Source organism: Aphelocoma coerulescens, chromosome 1, assembly GCF_041296385.1.
Source record: "Aphelocoma coerulescens isolate FSJ_1873_10779 chromosome 1, UR_Acoe_1.0, whole genome shotgun sequence".
In the NCBI taxonomy this organism is placed as follows: Eukaryota; Metazoa; Chordata; class Aves; order Passeriformes; family Corvidae; genus Aphelocoma; species Aphelocoma coerulescens.
In genome coordinates, this window is record NC_091013.1 from 77,869,225 (window position 1) to 77,893,436 (window position 24,212).

Genomic DNA, 24,212 nt, shown 5'->3' on the forward strand with positions numbered 1-24,212 from the left:
GGGTTCCGGCGGAAGGGGCCGGGCGCGGCGCTGGCTGGAGGAGTTTCCGCGCCTTCGCCTGGGTGGCGGGGCGGCCGGCTGCGCTCGGGGAGCTGCGCCCGCCCGTGCCCCGCTCCGCCTCGGGCCATGCTGCTGCCGTCCGACGTGGCCCGGCTGGTGCTGGGTGAGTGAGCCGGGGAGGGAAGGAGCGAGGGATGGGTGAAGTGCGGAAGCCCGGCCGCGCTGGGAAGGCTCTGCCGGGCATTGTCAGCCGCCCGAGGCGCGGCGGGATACAGAGCCGGCTTCGCCCTTGACCCTCGGCAGCATCTCTTGGTCCCCCCCAGCCTGGGATTGTCACTGCCGGGGCGTATTCCGGGCCCGGCAGCCCCCGGGCTGGCCCCCGCCGCCCTCCGGCCCGGCCTGTGTCGGGCAGCGAACGCAGTTCGCTCCTGAGAGATTCGGGTCCTGAGGGACCAGGCCGCTCCCCGGCCGTGCCTTGGGCTCGGGTTCTTCACGAGTCCAAGGAAACGTGGTGGTGGTCTCCGGTACCCATCTGCAGACTGAGAGCTGCTGAGCGCTGCTTAATCAGTTCCTGATTACAGGAGGAGTTCAAGGGTGACCAGAAATCCCAGGGAAGGCTGCGATAAGGGTCAGATGGTTTTTCTTTCCGGCCGTATTTCCCCCACCTTTGAGGGTGCACTGAAAGTTTAGGCGTGGTGAGTCTGTGAAAAGCACAGCGTAAGTGTGTTCAGGACATCGGCAGCAGACAGGGAATTTTTAAAACGACTTTATGCTTTGGATTATTTGGATACTGCGAAAGGTGAGAACAAATGGATGGTAAGCAAAAATATGAGCCACATACTTAAGTCCCACACATAAATACCTATTGGCACAGGTTGCCAAGATTTCCTGGCACCTTGCCCTGTGAGATTCAGTTTTCAGTTGTTCATAATTTTTTTGATCCAAAGCCATTAAAGCTGAATCTTTTTCAGTGTTCCTCCAGCACAATTTATTTTTAAATACTACCTGAAATGTTCCTTGCTATTGTCTTGGGAAAAAGGGCTAGTAAGAGATGCAGGGTTTTTTATTACTGTGAAGTAATAGAGGATTTTTAGAAACTCCATTCACTGTAAAAGAAGATTTGAAATCATACAAGGAGATCCCTCATTGCACTCTTCCGAACAAAACTGGTGAAGTTACAAGTTTCCAGGTGGAATGCTTACCTTGTGTGCGTACCTTGTGTGCGACTTGCAGACGTAGTACACAACCTTGGCAACATCCTGTGCGCTGAGGATGTTCTGTCTTATCTTGTGTCTGTTGCGGTGTGAAGCGCATATTATGTCTGGAAAACCTCTGAGCAACCTAAGGTTGTAGAACAGGATATTCCTTGTAACCATTTCTGTTGTCTAGTAGGGATTCCTGTTCTCTGAGGCATCTGTGAATTTCAGCATATAAACAGACTTCCCAGTGCAGCTCTTCCACCTTTCTCCCCCAAGCTCCTTCCAAAAATCTTTCTGGTGCTGTGAAAGTTGATGAATATTTGTTTAAAAAACAAAACTAAAATGATAAGCGGAGCTCACACATGGAAAAATGCACAAGAACATTTATCGTTTCCTAATTGATAGAGTGAATGTGTGCTGTGAGTGACATTCCTTAAGATAGAACAAAATACTGGATAATTTCTGTATGTCCAAAACGTACGGCAAGTTTTGTGCCTTTAATTTGATTTTGGTGACCTTAGGGACCACATACTCTTATGTCATTATACAGTGTGTGCACAAGCAGTTTGGGTCAGCTGCACAGGCATTTTTAGCCTTTGGAATGCTTTATTACCAAGAAATTGGTGTATGTAAAACGTGTCTGTACGTGAGCATTCAGTCATCCCTTGGGTACTGTAGTAGTAGGTTCAAGAAGGAAAAATTGGAACTTTTTGAGTAAATGTTCAGGTGAATTTGATTGTAAGAGCAGTCATACTAGCACAGATCAGAGCTCCACCTAGCCTAAAAGCCCATCTTCCAGCCTGGACAACAGTGAGATATAATCATATAATATAATATTTTGCCAGAAATATGCTTTCAGCTTCCAGCGATTTGTGGCTTGAGATTTTTCTAGAAAAATGTATTTGAAAAATTAATTAGGACAGTCCTTTCCACAGGCACTCCTAATGTTTTCTGTCAGATAGGCCTGCTCATACATAGTGATTAAATTCACAGTGTTTTTTCCCAAAGTGTTTAACTTTCAAGTTTGCCTACCTGTTGAAGACCTGACCGAGGGCTTGCATGTTGCAAATACGATTTGTGCTCTTCAGCTATACTCGGATCTGCTGAAAGACATTTGTCTTCATTTAAACATAAAGGCCACATTTTTCTGCAGGCATTCATGAACTGAGGTGGACCATTTTGGGGGTCCATTGAAATAGATAATGTATATATATATATCCTGCATTGCATAACTAGGCACATGTTTTATGCTTTCTTTAAAACATTCCATGTTAAGCTCTGCTAAGAGCAAGAAAGAAGAAACATTTTCTTTGTGGTTCTTTGCTCTAGGAATCCTTCATTCAGATTGGTCTATTTCTATGTCTTAGTGTTTAAGGTGTTTGAAGATTAAAGCAGGTTTAAAAAGTTTGATTAAAGCAGAACATATTTGATGAGGAATGGAATTTAGGAAAAGAAAACTTTGTCAGTACATTTCTTGTGGCGGTAACTACTGAGTCCTAGGGTGTGTATGGAGCACAAGCTGCATGTAATACATCTATCCTGAATGAAAATTACTGTGAGGGGAAAAAACCTTTTTCTGTTATTAATGTTTGTACAATGCCAGTATTTTTAATAAATGTTACATACTGTGTCGGCAGCTGTACAGGTTTTACCTCTTTGGAAACAGTACAATGTGTGGATAATTACTGTTACATAGCAATGAATTTTACTAACAAAATATTCTAGATTTCCATTGAAGTATCAAATAGCCCATATGAGGGTTTGTCAGCCTTCTGAGCCAAGAACTTTTATTTTCTTGTCTGTACCAAAGATAAACCAAAATTTATTCATATTGCCTCACTTCCAGTCTTGAATACTTTGTAAGTACAGTGTAATCCAATATATATTTTTTGCTCTCAGTTTTAACTGTTAAATATCTTGTAGGAACATGTTTTGTCAAAATAACTTCACTTTCTTTTTGTTACACAGAAATTTTTATCTGATTATTCCAACACTGTATGTAGCTTTGATACCTATTGAGCAGAAGTAATGAATAAAATCCAAAATTTTCCATCTGATTTGTTGCAGGCTATTTGCAACAGGAAAATCTTCAAGCTACCTGCCACCAATTTATTCTGGAAAGCTCAGATTTGAAAGAATATGCAGAGCACTGTACAGAAGATGGTTTTATTCCAGCCTGCTTGCTGGTGAGTTTGTATTTGCACAGCAGAAAGTTACATTGTCTTGCACTTATGGAAAAGAATATTGGGGATTTCTCAGTGTAGCAGTTACTTCTCAAATGCTGCTTAAAATGTGTGCTTTTTGGGTTGTTTGGTTTTTCGTTTGATTTGTTGGGCGTTTTTAGCAAACACCCCTGTGATATTAGCAGTTATTCAGTTTCTAGTATTTAATCTTGCTAAGAAACATTTAAATGTGAAATATGCAAATTGTTTTTAGCATATTATGCTTAGTCTGCCCTATAGCTTTGAGGTTGATTTATGGAAGGGTGTTGTCACAAGGGTTTTATTGATTTCAGGGCTGCTTTTGTAATTTACTGAAGATGGCTTTCCTATTCTAGACATGAGAGCCAATAATGTTTCATTTCAGGTACATGTGAAATATTTAGATAAGGCACTTCAGATTTATCTGAGTCTACCAAATTTTATTGACAAAAATTATGTTCAGCTTCCTCTCTGTTCAGTATCATCTGCATTGTTCTGGGTGATGGGTGGAATTTTGGGTGTGCATAAACAGTGTGTAGCCATGTCTGTAGATACGTTGTAGAGCTAGAGCGTAATTAGATAGTTTGCCTTTTTAACATATATACAAAATGGGATTTTCACTATATTGTATAAATTACAGGGTTTAGGTATTGCTATGTATCGATCTTTTAGTGTTTATATGTGTGTCTTTTTCATGTTTTCTATTTCATTCTTCTAGTGTATTAGTTAATTTCATGGTCTGGGATTTTGTCCACAGTATTAAAAATGCGTAGAAGTCTTTTCTGAGATCCAAGGTGCACCTTCTTGATGCACCTATTCAAAACAAACTTTTGAACTTATTTTATTTGCAGGTGTTTAGTCATCTGTTCTTTGGTGGTAGGGAGTTGAGAACCAACCTATGGCCAGCAAAAATTAAAAAACCCAAATGTAAATAGATTATTCCGATTAATAAAGCTTTTTAATTATCATCCTTTTTTCAGTAGAAACATTTTTCCTGTTATTCACAGGAAAGTGATATCATAGTATCTAAGACAAAATTCTTACTGCAGCTCAAATACTTGCAATAAAGGGCTGTATTTGTCATGTCTTGTAGAGTTCCCACTAGTGAACAAGACAGCAACAAATGATAGTGTCTTTGTGTCACCTAAAATAACAGGACAAGTAAACATGATAAGAAAGTTAATTCTGTGTGACTGTTAAAAATTTTGTTTCAGACAGGTTCTCTTCATGTTTGCGTCTTAGTGCATGTTGTTTTCCAGCATGATACATACTCATTAGTCTGTTACAGCTGTTCATCATCTAATTTTCATGTATTTATTCCATAATAACAGAGGTGAGTGAAGGTCAGACAGCTCTGACTGCTGTACCAGTGTTGTACATTGAGATCAAGCATTTCAGATTTTGGGTACATTATAGCATTTTGTTGCATTGATTACTCTCTACCAAGTACAGTTCCTTTTGTTGAGGGTCAGCATGGTGTAGACTTCTAAACAACTCCTTAAATATGATGTGATACAGCAGATGAAGTAGAAGTTACTAGTGAAGATTCTAAGATCAGTATTTTTTTTTTCCAGTCACTGTGTGGGAAAAACTTGACAACTATTCTTAATGAATACGTAGCCATGAAAACAAAAGGTAAGCCTTCAGAATGTGGTGGTGTTTTATTTTTATTTATCTGTTTTGGGCTCCTTGAGGAAGAGGTATATGGTCTTAGAGTAATCCCCCTTTTAGGCTACAGTTTGAGGGTTACCATATTACACAGGCAGCAGCCACTATATCTAGTGAGCAAAAGTAGTTGATTATCTTAGTTTGCATATGCCAGCAGATATTTTCACTTCAAATGTGAGCATTTTTATATCTCAAAAGCATAGAGATATAATAAAGTGTGCAAAATGTATTAGTTTATGCTTGTAAAATTATACTGTTTATTGTTGATACTATCAATAGGTGAGGGAGGTGCTTATCTCTCTCTGGTGACCAGCAATAGAACGTGAGAAAATGGAATGCTGTGTCAGGGGAAGTTCAGATTGGACCTTAGGAAAAGGTTCTTCACTGAAAGGGTGGTTAGTCACAGGAACAGGCTACCCCATGGAAGTGGTCATGGCGCTGAGCCCTGCCAGAGTTCAAGGAGAGTCTGGACAATGCCTTTAGTCACATGGTTTAGAGTTAGGAGTCCTGGGAGGAGCAGGGAGTTGGACTCAATCATCCTTATGGATCTCTTCCAACCTAAGGTATTCTGATTCTATGAAATAATCAGGAGGAGTTCTATGGTATGAAATATTTCTTATCTTGTTTTCAAGACTAACTAAAATAGTTTCAGAATTACTTAATATTTTGTATGACTATTGTAAGACAGAGTTAGAGCATTGTTGGTTTTGAATGGTGCCAAATCTTACAGGTTTTTGGTATGTGTTGTATGATCGTATTTTAGTGGTGCTTGGTTTTAAAATTTGCAATTTAAGACATAATATATGGAACATTTCTGAACATTTTTTTCCTTTCATACTAGGTTTGATAGAAATGGTAACTAAGACACATGCTTCCTTCAAAATGTTTTGTACTTGGCACCTTGAAAAACTTAGTAAATTGAACTGTTTATTTATCTTTTCCATCACACTTTTAATGTTCTGTGCTTCAAAAAGACCAAATGTTTTTGCCTGTTTGGGTAACATTATAAGTGACTTGGGGATATGAATACCATTTCCAGAAGTGAGTTGGGGGGGTTGGCATGTGTTAGGTTAGCATGTGTCTTGGTTTGAGACAAATTTGGAGGGAAATGTCTGAAATGAATGTCCCTCTGTTAGAAGGCAGATTTCAGCAGCCTCTCCTCCACCAGGTTTGAAAAGAAATTCCTCAGAGGAAAGTAAAAAAACCTATTTATTTAACAAGGAAAGTGCACGCAGGCACAGAAAAAGAACAGCGTTAGATAATAAAACCTCTCACTGTGGAGAAGAAACCTGGGTAGTTTCAAAGTCCTTTGTGGGTGTAGCTCTCTCCTCTCCAGAGCTGGGGTTCAGCGTGGGCCCCTCTGGGCCACAGTGTAGGGCCTCTGGTGGTGTTCTGGTGTTGCTGAACAGTCCAGAAGAGAAAAAGAAGAAGCCAAAGTCCCAGGACACTCCTTGCTCCAGCTACAAACAAGAAGCTAGCTAAAAATCAAGAGAATGCTACCCTCTTCCCTGCTGCGGAGAGCTGAGGAAAAAGCAGGAAGGTGCTTTCCTCCTCTCTGTAGCAGCCAGGAATGCAGGGGAGTGTGTGTGTCCTTGAGCACAACCTGCTCTGAAAATTTTGCCTGGCTTCTCTCCCCCCTCTCCTGAGAAACAGCTTAAAGACACAGGAAGGCACAGGATTCATGTCTGGCGTAGGGCAGGCGATAGGGAATACAGTAGCATGCAGTCACCCCAGGACACATGTGTTTGCTGAGGAGTCAACACCATGTGGAAATTCCACTGAGAATTATAATCATTAATGTATTTGCTTGAGTTTCATCTGAGCTTCTAAAACTGAGAACTGTATCCATATCAATCACAATTCTTTAAATTAGGAGTTATGGCTCTCTAATTAATAGAATATTAAGAAGGCAGCTAGACGCCTAAAGTTAGGTGATGTCTGAAACACTCCATAATAATGATTTTGCTTGTGAATTTACTTTTTTCTTTACATATATCAGTTTTGGGCATCAATTTTTTTTGTGGTTCATTTTTAGAAACAACAAATGAAGTTCCAGCGATGATGTCATCTCTGTGGAAAAAATTAGACTATACACTTTCTCAGATCAGGTAATGTAGTTTTGAAATAAAAAAGTAATTTTTCTCTGTGAGTCCCTATGTTGATCAGCTCCCCTTATCATTGTATGAGAATGGTTAAGCTCTCTTGTTTCCTCTGAGAGACAGTGAAAAAGGTGGGTGTGTGAGAGTTGATAGTTGAGCAGACATTTGAAGGTTTTAAGGTGGGACTGGCAGATAGGGAGGGCGTTGGTGCACGCACGTGGCCTTCCTGTAATAAAACAATATACTATGAGTCTTTACAATCTTACGCCTTTGTGGTTACTTGATCAAAAACAAAACAGTAAGCTTCATTTCAAGGATCTGTGACCGTTGTTGGAAAGAATAAAAATACCCGTCAGTGGATTTTTCTGAAGGAATGTGTGGTTAGGACCAGACTGACATTAACCATGTGATAGGTACTGTCACACTGTAGCTGAGTGCTTCCATGATGCTCCATTAATTTATGTCACTTGCTTTATTTTTTAGGAGCATGCAGAATTCAGATTTCAGATTTTCTTCTAATCAGAGGAGTAAGTAACTGAGTCAATTCCATGGGATCAGTAGATTTTATGTTAAAATTACCTGTTTTGGCAAAAGGTAGGGGGCATCTCCAGCCATCAGTAATGTGTGTCTGTTGTCTTTAGTGTGATCTGTGGATTACTGTAATGATCAGGAAAGGAAAATAAGAAAAGCTGAGCTTTTTGCAAGGGGCTTAAATTCTCTGTATAGCATTTTCTCTGCTGAAAACCTTTTGGAAGTTTACATGGTTAAAAGTTTTAAAAAGTGCTGCTTCACTTCTGAAGCTGTCAACTCAATAGAGGTTCATAGAGGAGCTAAAAACGTAGCCAGTCTAATTATAATGCAGTTGGGTAGAAGGGGAACATAAAAACGTTACAGTCTTGTAGCACTTGTTATGCATCCAAACATGTATCCAACCAAAATATGAAAACATACTTGTTCTGTCTAGAGTTTTTCTTTCATTACAAAAGCTGGAAATGAACTCTCAAAAAGAAAACTTGTTTCAGTTAAAAATAATTTTTTCTCTGTAGTATTTTTACTGAGTAATCTGTATAAGAAAAGAGAATGTGAGATATAAATAGTGATTGTTCTCGGATGAGATTCGCTGGATTGGGTGGTGTTCTGTTTAAATTTGTCAGATTTCATGTGAATATCAGCAACCTTTTAAAATTCCTTTATCATATATTTTCATCCTGTCTTTATTTCCAGTACGTACAAGAAGTGGAATTGCAGAAATGAAAAGACAGAGAATGCTTCAGCAGTCAGCTCCTGTAAACTCAGGATTGTTGTCAATAGCCCATCAGTCAGGGCCACAGAATTCCTCTGCTGTTGTACCTCCTCAAGTAATTCACAGGCCAACAATAAATCAAAGCATGCCACAGACAAGACTGAATACACTTTTTGTGAACCAGTCACAAACTCAAGAAAACAAGATCAACAGTAAGTTGCAAAAAATTTTAAACCTTTTTTTCTGTGAAAAATCTGTGGCTATACATGGAAGTTTTCTAAAATCAGGGCTAATCGTCTTCCACCAAAAAGTTCCAGAAAATTCATGCTTTGTTTCCCTAGCTCTCCAGACTGGTTCAGGTGATTAAAAGAAAAGAAGTGCCCAAAAGAGAGGTGGCTCTTGCATATTTGCTTCCCAATGTGAGTTCAGAGATCAGAAGTGCATTAATTTGTGGTTATTCTGTTCTGTGTTCTCACCCTCACCCAAATAACTTGTTTTCTTCGGATAGGGATGATCCACATTAAGTGGATGTTTATTTCAGCATATGTTTAAAAGGAACAGTCCTCATTTTCATGATAGTACCAAATTATTTTGTATGACTTTCCAGGAACTGATTGGAACATAGTCAGTAATGTGTAGATCTCGTAGTGCTTTAACAGTGCCACTGGAAAAGGTATTGGCATCATGAGTTCTTTTTTTGTTTCCCCTCTATGAAGCAGGAGGTCTCATACACATTCAAGTTCCAACATCACAAGAACGAAAGCTTCATTCAAACTTGCTTTCTCCGGGAAGGCGAAAAAGGTAAACAGGGATGTGGTTTTGGGTTGGTTTTTTTTTTTTTAATTGTTTAGAAATTATACAGTGTTCTAACCTTTAGTATAAATTTTCTTAAATGGTGGAGTGTTTCAAGTATAAGATCCACTGAGGGGGGCTGGTGTGCAATGTTTCACAAAGGAAAGGAAAGTCAAAGATCTTAACATTAGACTGATAGGAGGCTACTCATGCTTCTTCGTGTTCAGTCTTTCTTTACACTACTCCAGTATTAGACATAGGCAAAAATCTTGGAGCTGAGACTTGGTATTCCTTCCAAAATGTCCTTTTCAATTATGAAAATTCTTAATACTGATAAAAATATGCATTTAACTTTGCCAAACTATTGGCTTGAGTAAATTTAGTCTGAAAAAATACTAATATTTGCACTAGAAGTTGTGTAAAAAAACTGTTCTTACACTGGTTTTGCATTTCTTATTCTCTGATTCAAATGTTCTTTTTTTTTGCCAAGTCTTTCCTATTCCTTCATGATTTTTCTTAAGTGATTTTAGTGCCACTGCTGATTGGTGTTTTCAGAAGAGCCTACACTGTGGTCTCATATAAAAACATTACATTTCTTATTAATCATCTAAATTCTTATGGAACCTAACATTTGGTTTCTTCTTTGAAAACAACTGCTCCTTGAGAGGTCTTTGTTTTCAGTGGTGATGCCCAAATCTGATTTTGAGTTGCAGTTAATTAGGATCCATTAACTGGTACTGCCAGTTAAAGTAGTGGAGGAGCAGTAAATACTGAATAGTGGGCATGGAATTCAGCTTGCCATTGTGCTGTTTACCCACAGTCTATATTTGTACCTTCTGTGAAGTCAGACACAGTAGATGCATAAAAGTTAATAAAACAAGTACCAGCTTTTACTGCATTTTCAATATGTTGTTAATTTTCTGGTGATAAAGATCTTTTGTTTGCTAAGAAGGGAGAGAAGCACTTGATTTACTCCCCATTAGATCTCCTGTTTGCAATTTTCTCATAAACTACTTCATAAATTTCCTGGAATGTTTCAGTGAATCTCAGAAGAGGAAGAGTATTCCAACATCTGGACCTCTTTCAGCAGCTAGAAGTTCTCAAGACTCTGATGAAGCAGTAATAGAAAAAGAAAGTGAGCCCCTAGAAGAATTAATTGATGGTAACTTCCCAGTGAGTATATGCCTACAGAAGGTATTTACATTTAGGAAACAAATACTAGTTTTTAACCTGTTGTTCATCTTGGTTATTACAGAAATTACCTTTAGAAGATAAATGTATTGATTCATATTTGAGCTAGCTCTCATGTGTCAATAAAGTTGACATGGCTATGTAGAGTTTTTTCTTGGTTTATTTGCTTTGCTGAGATACCTGTAGGCTGACAGAATACAGTAATTCTTTAGAGAATGGAAACCAGAAGGCACAAAAAGCCTTGCTGTACTTTAGGAGAGTAGAAGTACAGGAATGTTTTGGATTGATTTTCATAGCAAAGTCATGCAGTCACAGATGACTCTCTGTTATAAAAGTCTTCTCTCTTTGAATTGATTTTTTAATTAGTTTTACCAGTCAGTCAGAAATTAATGCTCCTTTTCTAGTGAAGTTAAAAATAGAAATCTGACCACTTCAAAACTGTTTTCCAGCAACTGGTTATTGAAAATGCCAGAGAAAAAATCTTGAGCAACAAATCTCTTCAGGAGAAGCTCGCTGAAAACATTAACAAAATCCTGGGGAGGTAATAAAAGGAACCTCTAAACTTCATATGTATTCTTATTTGATTTATTTTTGAGTTTTGAACTAATGACTTACGTGTTGCAGTGATGGCAGTGTTGCTCAGGCCCCTAAACAGACAGACAGTGGTCCTACGGAGCAGGAGACTTCAATTGATGAAATCCTTGGACTTCAGGTAGGTGTGAGTTGCCCTGTTCACATTGTTTTAAGACCAGGCATCCGAGAATGATCAGTTATGGCAACTATGCTGAACCTCTGACATCTGAGGATATTCTCTCCTCTCTCCATCCTTGCTTTTTATTGGTTTCTGTTTGCCAGTACAGCTGAGCCTCCCTGATGCTCCCCTCTGTGCAGGGGCAGCTCCGCAGCTTCCCTTGCAGAGGTGTGAAGTCTGACCTTGTGTGGTGCTGGGCAGGTTCGAGGAGCTGAGCTGACAGGACGCTGATGTTCTGCAGGAGCTCATTTTGTGCCAGTTTAGCATTCTGAATTCATTCCCAGTGCCTGTCCAAGGCAGCATAAGTATGCAGCAGGGTCGAAAACCAAGGGAATGGGATTGCTTCTGGCAGTAATTACCTGGTAACCTTAAACTCAGACTGGATTTAAGAACACTTTCCCAGGCACCAGCTGCCTGCTTGTCACTCAGTCTTTTGTACCAGTGATTGCCTACCAGCTTCTGACTGGGGATCTAATCAGTAGCCTTAGAGAAGAAAAAAGGATTTATATCTTGCTGTCTCCAAATATGTTTAATCTGATCTGATGTTGTGATTTGCTCAAATATAAGCATGGATCATTTAGTATAGCAAGAGAAATTAATTTTGGAACCTAAATAATGATGTTTTTTCTTCAAATTCAGTATTTTCTTGCTTTTGGAGGAAATGTGCATTCTGCTTCTGCAAACTAAACATAATTGTAGCATTCTCCCTTCATACTTCTACAAGCCTCAAGCTGGCAATCACAGAATTAGAAAGGACTTTTAATGAGGGAAATTACAGTCTTCACAGCCCTCATGAAAAGGACAAGAGAGTAGAGGCAGTTCCCTGTTTATGAAGTAGAGGTGTCAGTAAGTGCTGTTCTTCTGTTGCTTGGTGATTTTAGGTCAGCTGTGGTCAAAATACAGAGCTAAAAAGCTGTATTCCATTTTTCTGGGCAGAAATAAATCAAAGCAGCTTCTTGGTTTGGTTGGAGTAGCTGAGACAAAATCAAGGATCTGACATGGAATATCCACCCTTAAAACCACCATATCAAAAGTTGTACAGTGCTTAGAGGGTCTCTGGAAAGGCAGGAGAAACTTTGTATTTAAGCCCTTGAGTATATACTGGATCTCCTAGTCATTTTATTCCTGGGCTGCCATGGTACAAGTCAGCTTGAAACAAGAACCTTAGAGCTGTCCCATAGCTGTGCTTTCCAAATGCCTTCCACAAAAAAGTAGTTGGAGGCTAGGTTATAGAACATGTAATGGGTATATGAAATAAAACTTCATTTGCTTGGTGTTGGCTTCTAGATATATTCTAACCTAAGAAATTAGGGTTAATTTGAGGATTTTTTTTTTTTTTTACCAGGGGTTTGCTTGTACAGGCTCACAGCATCCATACCACATGCATAAGTTTCCAGTGTAACCTGAGATTTAGTCCTCCTTTTTGGTTAGTGCTGGCCATTATGTGGAGAATACTCCAATACACACGTGGTGGGGGCAATGTCTGACAGACATGTTTGGGTTTTGGAGAACCATATTTCTTAAACTTCAATCACTAAGGTTTTTTAACAGACGTTCAATTTGTGGCAGAAATGTTCCCAACATTAGTCTTTACATTTCTGTGCTGAGCAGAAGTAATAGTACTAAAAACAATATGAAAAGAAAACAATTCTTTGTTTTTCTTTTTAGGTTATGGAAGTAACTGGCTAACAGTTCTGTTTTTCATGTCTTTTTTCAGGGTGAAATTCATATGTCAGAAGAGGCTATCCAGGACATTCTGGAACAGACAGAATCAGACCCAGCTTTCCAGGCTCTCTTTGACTGGTTTGATTATGGTAGGCTACATTGTACTCAGCTGTGCTGTTACTCTAAAGCATCCTGAGCCATGAGCTTTCCCAAGCATTGCTTGATGAAGCAAAGTAATTCAGCAGGCCTCTTGCAAGAGAAATGGCACTGGTATCCCTCAATACAGAATTAGATTCTTAGATACATTTATACACAGCTATAAAGTGCAGCATTTTCCTGTGGCTGATATTCTGGGTTTGTGTTGGCTCAGTGATTCTTTTATTGCTGTTACTTTAGACTCTCTAGATCTAAAGGATGATAGTTTATACTTGTTTGCTCTTGTAAAATTTTCTGTTTGTCTGATCAGGGATATCCTCACATTAACCATAAGGAGATTTTTACACTATGGTTCATTTAAAATGTAGTGATGACATGTATGTGTAAAATGACATATTTAACCTTTCTTCATCCTTTATTTTGAAAATAGGAAAGAGCAAGGTAAACAAGAACTTACCTGCTGGTATTTCTGGTCGGAATGGAGTAGAAAACGAAATCCTGGTGGGTGAGGATAGCCTGGAAACATTTGAAAGTTCTTTAGGAACAGAAGAAACTAACAGATGTAGGTTTTTTATTTTTTCTCTAAGATTTCTCTCTTAACTTTTCATTATGAAAGTATTTTCAGACAATTTGTACCTTTCAAAATTTTTGGTTTTCACTGGTAATATCTGTGTGGACATTTACATTGCATGAACATATAAATACACGTGGTCTGCTAGAGAGTTTCAGTCTATTAAATTTAACAGTAGCCCCATCAGTGTATTTAAAAGTTGTACTTGATAAGCTCCTTAATGCAACCAGACTCTATAAATGGATACTTTGCAGTATCCATTGTGAAACACATAAAGAGAATATTTTACTTCTAACCATATTAATCTTCTCTCTCTATGCTGTAATGTATCTGCTGAGAAATAGACAAAAAGAGCCTTACTCTGGACAAAAGGGATGTTAGTCTGTCTTACCATTCTTAACAACAGTCCACAAGTAGCAGGTGTTTAGTGAAAGTATATGAGAGATAGAACCAAGAGGTTTCTATCATTAGGTGGTTTTTGTGCTTCTGGAAATCTGATGCAGTGACCTGAGCTATTTACATGTTATGTGTGTACTTATCAGTAGCACACAGACTGATTTTCCAGATTATCTAGTGTATGTAACTGTATTTTATATATATATACTCCACTCAACTTGAATGTAAGGATGAGTAACGTTATTCCTGCTTAGTTTCATGTGAAACAGTTGAACTGATATTATTGAACTGATAAGTTATTTCTAAAATGCTGTAAAAGGATCATCTGTTCTAATGATTATGGAACTAGTTTATTTTATGTTTTACAGGTGATAATTCTAGAGAACTGCTATCCTGTAAAGGTTTTCAATTAGGAGAAGCATCATGTGCCTTGAAGACCAGCATTAATGATGATGATATGGCTAAGAAAAATGCAGCCAGTGAACAGCTGCATGGAAATTGTAGACCAAGGAAGCAGCCTGAAGTGCTTACAACCATTACCCCTGAACATATTGGAGAGCTTGAAATTGCTTTTGACTCTGTGCCTGGTTTGACTGAACCTAACAAGAGACAGAGTTCTGATAGCAAATGTAATGAACACTGTGCAGATACTTACATTACAAAAGAGTCATCTGCTTTAGTATCTGAAAGTGAGAGTGCTATAGAAATTGAAAAAGGCCCACCAAATCATAGTTCTCAAATTAGTCCTAATTTAGAATTTGTTCATTCTGGTACTCCACAGATCCCTTTGATTTCAGTGGCAGAGGATACTGAAAACAAAACTGATTCTGGAAGTAAATGCCCGTTATCACCAGATACATCACTGTCTGAAAAAGCACTTCCTGGAAGCCCTTCTGATGGGAGCCCTGGCCACAGTGCACTGCTGAGAAAAAACAACTCATCCACTTCTAGCCCATCATCAGATGCAGGAAAAGAACAGACTGTAACCAATGATCCAGCTGCCTTGCCTGGAGTTTCACAGGAGAGCTCCAGCCACCCCTCTAACCAGCAGGACCAGAGCATACGGACAGACTGTGCTGTGAGATCTGCAGTGGACATTGCGGATCTTGACAAAACGGAGTTGCAGCTTGAAGTTGTTGATACTTCTAATAAAAACTCAAATGATCAGCATACACTTGATAAGCCTTGTAAGAAAGATTTTAGCCTCCCTTCAGGACTGTCAAACACAGAGGGTACACAAGGGGACATGCAAGAACCTTCATCTTCTACGAAAGTAGACACTGATAATTTATATTTCTCCTCTGGTGCTAATGCATGTACAGAAATTTCTGTAGTATCCACTGAAAACAATCTTGCTACCTCTGAAATATGCCACTCTCCTCTCCCTGAAACTGCATCCTCAACAGATGAGTCAGGTACTGAGGCCAAAAGTATAAGCAGTGTATCTTCTAGTAGTCAACCAATGGATGTTGATCCTTCTAATATAATGTCCCTCAAGATCATCATCAGTGATGATCCATTTATTGCATCAGACACGGAGTTAAATAATGCTGTTTCCAGCATCACAGGAGAAAATTTGCCTACTATAATATTGTCATCTCCAGCCAAATCCCCAACCAAAACTGCAGGCCTGCCCAAATGTCTGACGTCAGAAGAAACAGAAAAAACTGTGGATTCAGCTCTGTCAGAGCAGAATCTTCTTGTGCTTAGACCTAAAGATCCTGTGGTCACCTCCGTTAACACTCAGAATGAAGACTGCACTGGTTTTTCAGTTGCAGGTTCAACTCATCTTTCAAGTGAAGGGGGATTTATACAGTTGATGCCAGCCACAAGCACAGCTTTTGGGAATTCAAGCAACCTTTACATAGCCACCTGTATGACTGATCCAGCAGCCTTGGGCGCAGCTGTAACACCGTCAAATGTAGTTGTATTGCCTGGCAGTTCTATGCCACTGGCTTCCCAAGCTCCAGCTGTTCAACAGATGCGGACTCCTCCCAGATCCAGCAATACATTTCCAACAAACCAGACTGTCTCCCCTAACTTCCCACAAGGTAATCTCTTTATTAGAAAATTACTGAAAATGTGGTGTTTATACAGTGGTTTTGTTCTGTTTCTTTTCCCTAAGTGCATTCAAAGTAAACATTTTTAAACTGCTCAGTCTGCCACTTGAAACTATCCAGGAGTTACCTTTTTTTAGTGTATTAGTTGCTAGTAGAAATGCAATAAAACTAGCAAAAGTCATTGACCAGTCTGCTTTGAAAAAAACCCATCATATTTCAGAAGCTAAAATTAGATAATTTTAGCAGCATTAGGTTTAGGAAGCATATTTTGGTTTACACTGGAACGGATTCCACTACTTTGGCTAAATAAAACAGGTTTTTATTTTAATACGATTCCTGTTATAAATGGAATACTTTGTGTTACAGGTATACATATTTAGTTTAGATAACTGGGTACATATATCTAGTCCTTCCCAAATTACTTCCTTGGTTTTGTTTCATTTTTTAAGAACTAGTCTGCACTAGAAGTACTTTTAAGTAAATATGAAAGTATAACATTTTCTTTGCATGAGCTAAAATCTGGCACAAGCATTTTTATTACTACTATTAAAAATTTTGAGTGCTGTTTGAAATGTTAAAACCAGCTATAAAACAGCTTTCTTTCAAACTAAAAACTTTTTGCAGTTACCTTTGAATTTCTGTGTGTAGTTGTTTTGTTGAGGTCAGAGACCAGTGCAACAGTATGTGCAAGGTCTTAGAGTGACAGCCTTTGCTGTCATTAGGATTTCTTTATGCAACTGTTACCTTCAGTGCTTTTTTCACAGAGAGAGGAACAGTTCTTTCACCTTTGAAAATCTTCTTCCACTTTTCAATTACTGTGCTGGGATAGTTTCCATGTTTTAGAATTCCCATATATCTAGCAGCTAAATAAGCTATTTAATGTTACTTTTACTGGTTTTTGTAAGTCATTTTAATTCAAAGTTTAAACCTGAATATAGTTTAATCATACTTGAAGCTTTATTTTGAGCTACCTCTTACAAAGGAAAACAGACTTCAACTAAAGAATTCCTTATAAACTAAAAATAACAGTGCCACTCACCCTGTTTTCTAGTAGTGAACTGTAGCAAGGACAGTGAAGCTTTTCTGAAAATCCAGAGCTTTTCTTGCCGCAGGTTTGACTGCACATAATTTTAAGAAATCCTGTCTTGAAGCTTTTCTTTTCATTGAAGTATTTTTAGTTTCTGTACAATCTTAACAGTTTGGTATTTTTCAGGTTCTGCTATTATAATTGCATCTCCAGTGCAGCCAGTTTTGCAAGGAATGGTGGGAATGATACCTCTCTCTGTAGTAGGACAAAACGGAAATACATTCTCAGCACCTGCCTGCCAGGTAGCATATCCCAAATAAAGATTTTCAGAATTAAAGCTGGAGTGATAAGAAGTGCTTTGGTAAATTGTAATAGAATATTTCAATTCTTTCAAGGTTCTTCATATGCCTGTGGCTAATCCAGTGTGCAACGGAAGTGTCCCAAAGCTTCCCATCCCTCCCAAATCACAAAAGATTACTGGAGCAAGAAACAAGACTAATACAGGTACCTGCCTTGCATTCTTGAGAGGGACAGAAGAAAAGCAGGGGGTTCTAAGGACACGTCAGTTCTAAGTAAAAAAGTTTTATAAAAACCTCTGCTTCTGTTCTTGGCAACTGCTGGGCTGGCTTGAGAGAGGGCTGTACCTGCAGTTAGTGACTGTTGTTTGCTCAGTTTACAAAGAACTTCCAGCATATAACATAATTCCAGTTTTAGTATCAAGCTTATTTCCAAAATTTAATGCTTCAAGGCTCTCATGCAGTTTTAAAAGTTTACTTTTCTTTATGTTTCTGGTTATTTTTCATCTTGTTGGTTTTAAGTAGTTTACTGCTGCCATTGGAACCAAGCCACATAGTAATGAAGATATTAGAAGAGTCAGCAGTTCCAAAAATGTATTGAGGAAAAATATTTAATAGAAGTGTTGCATGTTTATATAAAAAATGCACTCTGCTATCTGTTTTCCTTTTGCCCTTTCAGGTATATGCTTCTGTATACTCTTTTCATTGAGACCTTGCTTCTTTAAATAGTTAATTGTAACAACACTGGAGTTATGTTCATTTCTCGGTGTTGGAAAGGGGTAAACAAAAATAATTGAAAATAGAAACACTGAGTTATAAGGACACCTTGTGCTTTAGCCTATCTTCCTTTTTAAAAAAGAGTAGGCTTACACATAAAACTGAAAATAGAATGAAATTTCAAATTAAGATAAAAGCATGGATTGTATAGTAGTTTGCATTCTGGCTTGCTGATGGATAACCGAGAGTTCCCTGTGTTATTTCCCTTCTACGTGGAAATCCCTACTGTGCATTTTTGTGTTTTGTCTTGCCAGGGCTATGTATTATCTAAGTGTGGACAGTGAGATTCTTGTTTGTTCTTAGTTGGGGACCTTTGCTAGTACACTAATTTGTAAGCTTTAAAGTTACAAGATATTGAGGAGTTTGTTGCTGGGTTTTTCTTTATTGGTTCTCTGTCAGGTGAAATGTCACTGTACTAACTGTGAAATTATTTACCTGTCATTCATTAAAACTTCATCTATTGTTCCAGGAAAACTGGTACCAAATGTAGCTGAGCCTTTGAACCATACAAATCCTCGAACACAGAGGTCAGTAGTGCTAGGTATTGAAACTTGCTTTCTTTTTCCTGTCACAAATTTCTTCATTCAGTATTGATGAAGAGAGCAGCTTTTTTTAATAGTGGCATAAACAGTACCCCCTTTCCTGCTGCCTGTCTGCTAGGAATATTGAAACCAGCTGGGACTGGTGCAGCCTGTGCTAGAATTATCTTGTTACTGTTCCTCTGTTAATTTTGTATGGCTTTGTCTTCATTTTCTCCTGTCTCAATTGTCAAATAAAAATTGTTTGAGCAGAGTCTAAGCTAGGAGAATTGCCTCTTAGATTTACTGAGAGATTTAAATGTCTAAAACTTTTGCTTTTTTCTTTTCAGATGAGTGGTACCCAAGGTTTTGTAGTGTAGCCTCATTGCCTCTACCATTCTCTGACCCAAATCAAATAGAGTTTATTAGATTGGGTTCTGCATCTGTGTTTCAGTTGTGTGGATTAGAACACTGTTTGGTCATCTAAAAAGTGAGAACTGAATGCAAAATGGCAAGGACAACAGCATGCTAACTTTGTATTGGTGAACATAATTTCTAATGGGGGAAGGTACTAGTTTTCTGTTGGGCAAGAAGAGAGCAGGAAGCAAGGCTGCAGTAGTAACTCTCCTTACCATTAATGGGCTTCCTAAACAGAAGGATGTTGGAATGAGCAAAAGAGTGTAGGAGATCAGAAGTTCATTGAAATATTAGAGGCGAAATGATCTTTTATTGTAAAAAGAGCACATACTTTAAAAAACCCCATACCTATTCAGAACTCACTTTAAATGTTGGAAAAGTGGAGATAAAACAGGAACATGAAAGTCAGTTTATGAAAAAATCCCAACCCTATATCAAGTTATACCATATACATGCATGCAAAAAGTACTGATTTTTTAAAAACCACAGAAGCAAGATCTTGGATAATACCATTTCAACAATTCAGCTTTCTGTTAACTTTAATTGATCTCTAAATGTATGTTTTGCAAAGAGGTGTAATTTCTTATTTCTACTTTCTACCCTCTGTCTCATCTCAAATTTCGTGCAAGTAAAACAAACTGCTACAACTCAGACCTTTTCTACCATTTCAGAGGCACCAAAGTTAGCATCCCAAAAACCTGACTTTTCCTCCTAGAAGTCATAGAGGTTTATCTGCAAGGAGGCAGTTCTTACAGGCATAGATGAATGATGCTGAAGCTTCTCTTGGAAATGCAGCGTAAGCCAGGCAGAGGGCACGGACACAACAGTGGTATGAGCTGACAGAGCAGAAGCATTTTTCTTTCCACATCACTACAGTGCAGTGGTGGCTTTTTGACTTGAATGGGGCTGGTTGTCAGGTGGAGACCACGCCCTAGGGAGTTTGTCTTGCTCAGTATCCCACCACCCACAGCAAATGCGTAGGGAAGAGTACAAGGCACAACACATGATTATGTTGTCCAAAATATTCTGGCAGCCTCTTAGGAATTTGAGCTCCAAGGACTTCCAGAGCCATAAAGTAGTATTCTGGGATGGACTGTCCTGTGATGAATACACTCAGTTTCTTTTTGAAGTCAAGTAAACTACCAGCATCCACAAATATCCCAAGGCGAAAAACTTCCCAGGCTTAGTTACGTGCAGTGTCCAAACCTCCTTGTTGTGTTTTGAACCTAATACCTGTGTTATCTTGATGCTCCTAGTTTTTCTACTGGAAGGTACAGCGGATAGTTTCCTTTTTGTGGGCCTTCTTCACAGAGCTCTGCTGCATTTCCCCTCAGTGATCTCTCTTTCCAGATTGAAAAGCCCCAGTCCACCTAATTGTTCAGTGTACAGACTCTGTTTCATATCGTTTGGCCAAAAAAGCTGCCTCTGAGCTTTCTGCAATTGTCATTCCTTACTATTGGTCTTTGCCTGTGGATACTTATATTTTAGGATGGAGAGAGCCTTTTTGAGGGATGGGTGGGGACTTCCAACCAGCTGAAATTAACTTGTCTAGTAAGAAAATGTCGATGAAATGTTTTCATCTCGTTTTCAGGACTGGAAACTGGGAGAAGCTTACCAGTGCAGAACTAGGAAGGAAGGTGGAAGAGAACTTACCTGTTGTACCAGCAGAGAGCACAAGCTCAAATTCAAGACAGAGTGAGAGTCACAGGAGAGTGCTTTGCTTTGATAACCTCCTATCCACTCCAGGAGTGAACACCCAAATTCAGACTGCCAAGAGTTCATCCCAGAAAGAAAGAAACGAAAACCCTTTATTTGCTGTTGACTCTGCATCCTCCTCTGCTAAGGCACAGGTACCAAAGAGAGAGAAAGACAAAACATTGCCCAGAATTCTGTGTAAGCCAGAAGTTGGTAGCAACAGAAGCGTAGCTGCAAAGGAGCCACAGCCTGAGCGGAAAGTGGCAACTGCAGGGCTTTCATTAGATCCCTTCCACAAGACGACAGCAAACAAAGAAAATGAGTTACGGCGGGACACTGATGAAAAGCAGAAGCCCCAGGACACTGCCAAACTCTCAAATGGCCAACAAAGCGTTGCCTTGTGGAATGAGAAGACAGTTCCTTCAGTACAAGAGCTGAACAAGAAGCAGGGGTCGCTGTCGAATGGGGCTGGCAATGGCAAATCATCGGTGTCCGTTTCTTTGTCCTCAAAGGAGGCAAAGCGAGAACCTGCCAAAGCTTCCAGCCAAGGCCTTGGCCTGTCCAGCCCATTCAGTAAACAGTGTGTGGAGATGCTGCAAGACATCCAGTGGCAAAGCCCTACTGGAAAGACAGTAGAAAACGGAGAACTGCCAGTACCCCGGACACCGTCTGGAGTTGGGGACAGGCACACGGATGACACTACGGACAGCGTCCGCACGCCGACCTGCCGGCGCTTCAACGAGGACAGCACCACGCCCCGCATCATGGTGCCCCCTGCCACGCCAGACCTGCCCGCCTGCAGCCCGGCCAGCGAGACGGGCAGCGAGAACAGCGTCAGCATGGCTGCCCACACCCTCATGATCCTGTCGCGGGCGGCCATCGCAAGGACTAGCACTGCCACCCCCCTCAAGGACAACACGCAGCAGTTCAGGGCTCTGAGGAGCACCGTAAAGAAAAGGAAACTGGAGGACTTGAATGAGGGGGAGAGAAATTCTCGTTCTGCAAATAGAAGAGACCTGCAAAGCTCTCCAACCCCATCCAAAAAAAAGAAAATAAAGGCAAGTAGAAACATCTGCTTCTTTTATTTAAATTTCTGAATACATATATCTACATATGTACTACTTGGAATGGTTCAGAGATGCTAGTGCAAATCCCTGACATCCTATTAGCCAGTTTTTCCAACTTTGCCTCTTGAGCATACTCTGAACTAAGTTTCCTTAAGATTGGTTTAGTTTTCAGATACACACAAGTAACTTCTACTAACTCTAAATATGCACCTATGAAAATTACATAATTTCTACTAAAACATGAATGAGTTTCTAAATTCTAACTAAGTTTCTAGGTGGAATGTAGGAATTAGGCCAAACTCAAAGTAGATCTTATTAGAATTCAGGCTGTTCTTGCATCCTTGTTTATCACCATGAGTGATTGTCCCAGTCTGTAGTGTGCAGCACTATGCCTTTGACTTGAGGATTTAAGGGCAGATAGCCAGGGTGTGAGACACAAAAAGGTGTCTTTTGGATGTAAATGGATGTAAATTGCCAAAAGGGAGTAAAACTTTGTAATTCCCATACTTAGTTCTAGCATGCTGCTGAAAAACGCTCCGTTCTGTGAAGGGGCACATGGCAGTATCTGAGTTCTAGGGGAGAGTTGTGCAGGAATGGCTACAAGGTGGATGGAAGCATGAGGAAGAAAGGAGTGCTTACAGGCTCTTCAGTAACCCCCAGGTTCTTTGTATTTACACAGTTGTTACTTTCCTCTCCTACAGAAAAAGAAGCTCCCAAATTCTTTTCCAGCAGGAATGGATGTGGACAAGTTCTTGTTGTCTTTGCATTATGATGAATGAACAAAAAGAAGTTGAAGTGGGACCGTCTGAAGCTCAGTGGAGCAGTGCTGAGGTTTTGCATGGGAAGAGAAGTTAACTCTAAAGGGCGAGTTGCACTTTCAGTGCACTGAAGTTTCACTTTATAGCAAAGTCGTGCTGTTTCTGAAGCAGGTTGCGAAGTGTAAATATCATTGAATTGGTATATGTTTATTTTTGAAAAAGCACTTGCAGAATTATAGAGCCATTTAAATTGCAAAATTGTAAATTTGTATAAATGAAATGTAAGAAAGATTGTACATTTCCTGTTAGACCACGTTGTCTGTGTTCTGCTGCTTTCTCTACTTAGCCCTCCGAATGGCTCAGCCACTGAAAAGCTGGTGTTTGTCACTCACCGCTCTAAGACATGGGCAGCTACCTTGGCCACTTCTCATTGTCTTGTTGAATCTGAAAGGGACTTAAATCTTCAGTTCTAACTGGCTTGTACTCACACTCTCTCATCTCATAACTGTCAAAGCCATGTTTTAAGGCTTTAAACAAAATAAGAAAAATACCAATAGCTAACCATAAGGCCGATAAAACCTCAAAAAGCATTTCTCATCTGGTGAAGCTTTTCGCAGCCAGTCTTTCAGACAAGACCTTTCATTTGGACCTGCCACCTCTGTTTACAGTATTTGCTACATCAGATGTCACTCAAATGCAAAAGCTGTTTTCAAGCAATGTACTTTCGTGAGGTCATGCCTCAGTCTGAATACTTCAGCTGAAGCAACAGCTAAACAAGAATTACAGGGTGTTCTATTGCAAAAGTCAATTCCCTCACCTTTCATTTGTACTGCTGAGAAGTTTGTTACTATCTCTCTCTTACATTTTTAGCCAGACATGGAAAAATTTGCATCTGATTTTTCTGCTTTAACATAGAGCTTGTCATAGCTATTATTATACAAACTCTCTCCAAAAGGGGTGCAGGAGAAGCTCAGCCTACATTTTACTGAATGAGCACACCTTGCTCCAAAACTGCAGAATTTTCTCTACTGGTATTTCTTCCTTTGTTCTCAAATTGTTGAAGTCTTAAAAAAAAAAATTGCAAGTTTTCTTGTAAGAGATCTGTACAGCAACAGGGCAATGTTTCAGATAGAATACAAGGATTCCTAAGGAACCAAGATTATGCAGTAGATGTTTATATTAAACCCATCCAATAACTAAATACTGCATAGCATTTACAGCTTGAATAAATATTTTTGTTTTAATAAAAATTGTGTGTCTTGGTTAATGTTTGGAAGTCCACTAAGCAGCTTTGCAGATACTGAAGAGACAAGTCCTGTTGGTCAGTTGTTTTTGAAGACAGAGTCCAGTATCAAACACTAAGTTCTAATAGCAATTGTCAGAGGGGCTGGGACAGGCAAGCATAAAATGCTTAATAGTGATGGTGACATTTAAAAATAATTTGCTGTTTGAGACCTAATGTAGCTCTTACCTGGGACAGCCATTACCCACCTTAATCTTTCAGCTCAGGCTCTGGTACTGCTGAAGATGTGAATTATCTGTTCACTTTCATAGGAAAAAAAGTATCCTCAGTACTAAGCTGCTCTCATACAGCAGCAATTTTTAGGAGAAAACAGCACTTTCCAGTAGCAGCACTCCATGAGTTACCAAGAGAATTCCTTTTCG

At 39.4% G+C, this 24,212-nt stretch overlaps 1 protein-coding gene across 2 annotated transcripts; it reads left to right on the plus strand.

Moving 5' to 3' along the window:
- Positions 1-25: 25 nt before the first annotated feature.
- On the plus strand, positions 26-24,160 carry NPAT (nuclear protein, coactivator of histone transcription). Of its 2 annotated transcripts, none has more exons than XM_069014362.1 (18): positions 26-163; positions 3,267-3,385; positions 4,975-5,035; positions 7,104-7,176; positions 7,651-7,694; positions 8,392-8,622; positions 9,127-9,211; positions 10,243-10,375; positions 10,843-10,934; positions 11,018-11,105; positions 12,862-12,958; positions 13,396-13,527; positions 14,301-15,983; positions 17,206-17,321; positions 17,415-17,523; positions 18,562-18,619; positions 20,619-21,780; positions 22,491-24,160. In XM_069014362.1, exons 1-18 carry the CDS (start codon positions 127-129, stop codon positions 22,566-22,568), a joined length of 4,398 nt encoding a protein of 1,465 aa, XP_068870463.1. In that variant the 5' UTR covers positions 26-126; the 3' UTR covers positions 22,569-24,160. The 2 variants fall into 2 exon arrangements, with proteins under 2 accessions (XP_068870463.1, XP_068870472.1); XM_069014371.1 differs by having other exon boundaries at positions 9,130-9,211.
- The last annotated feature ends 52 nt before the right edge of the window (positions 24,161-24,212 follow it).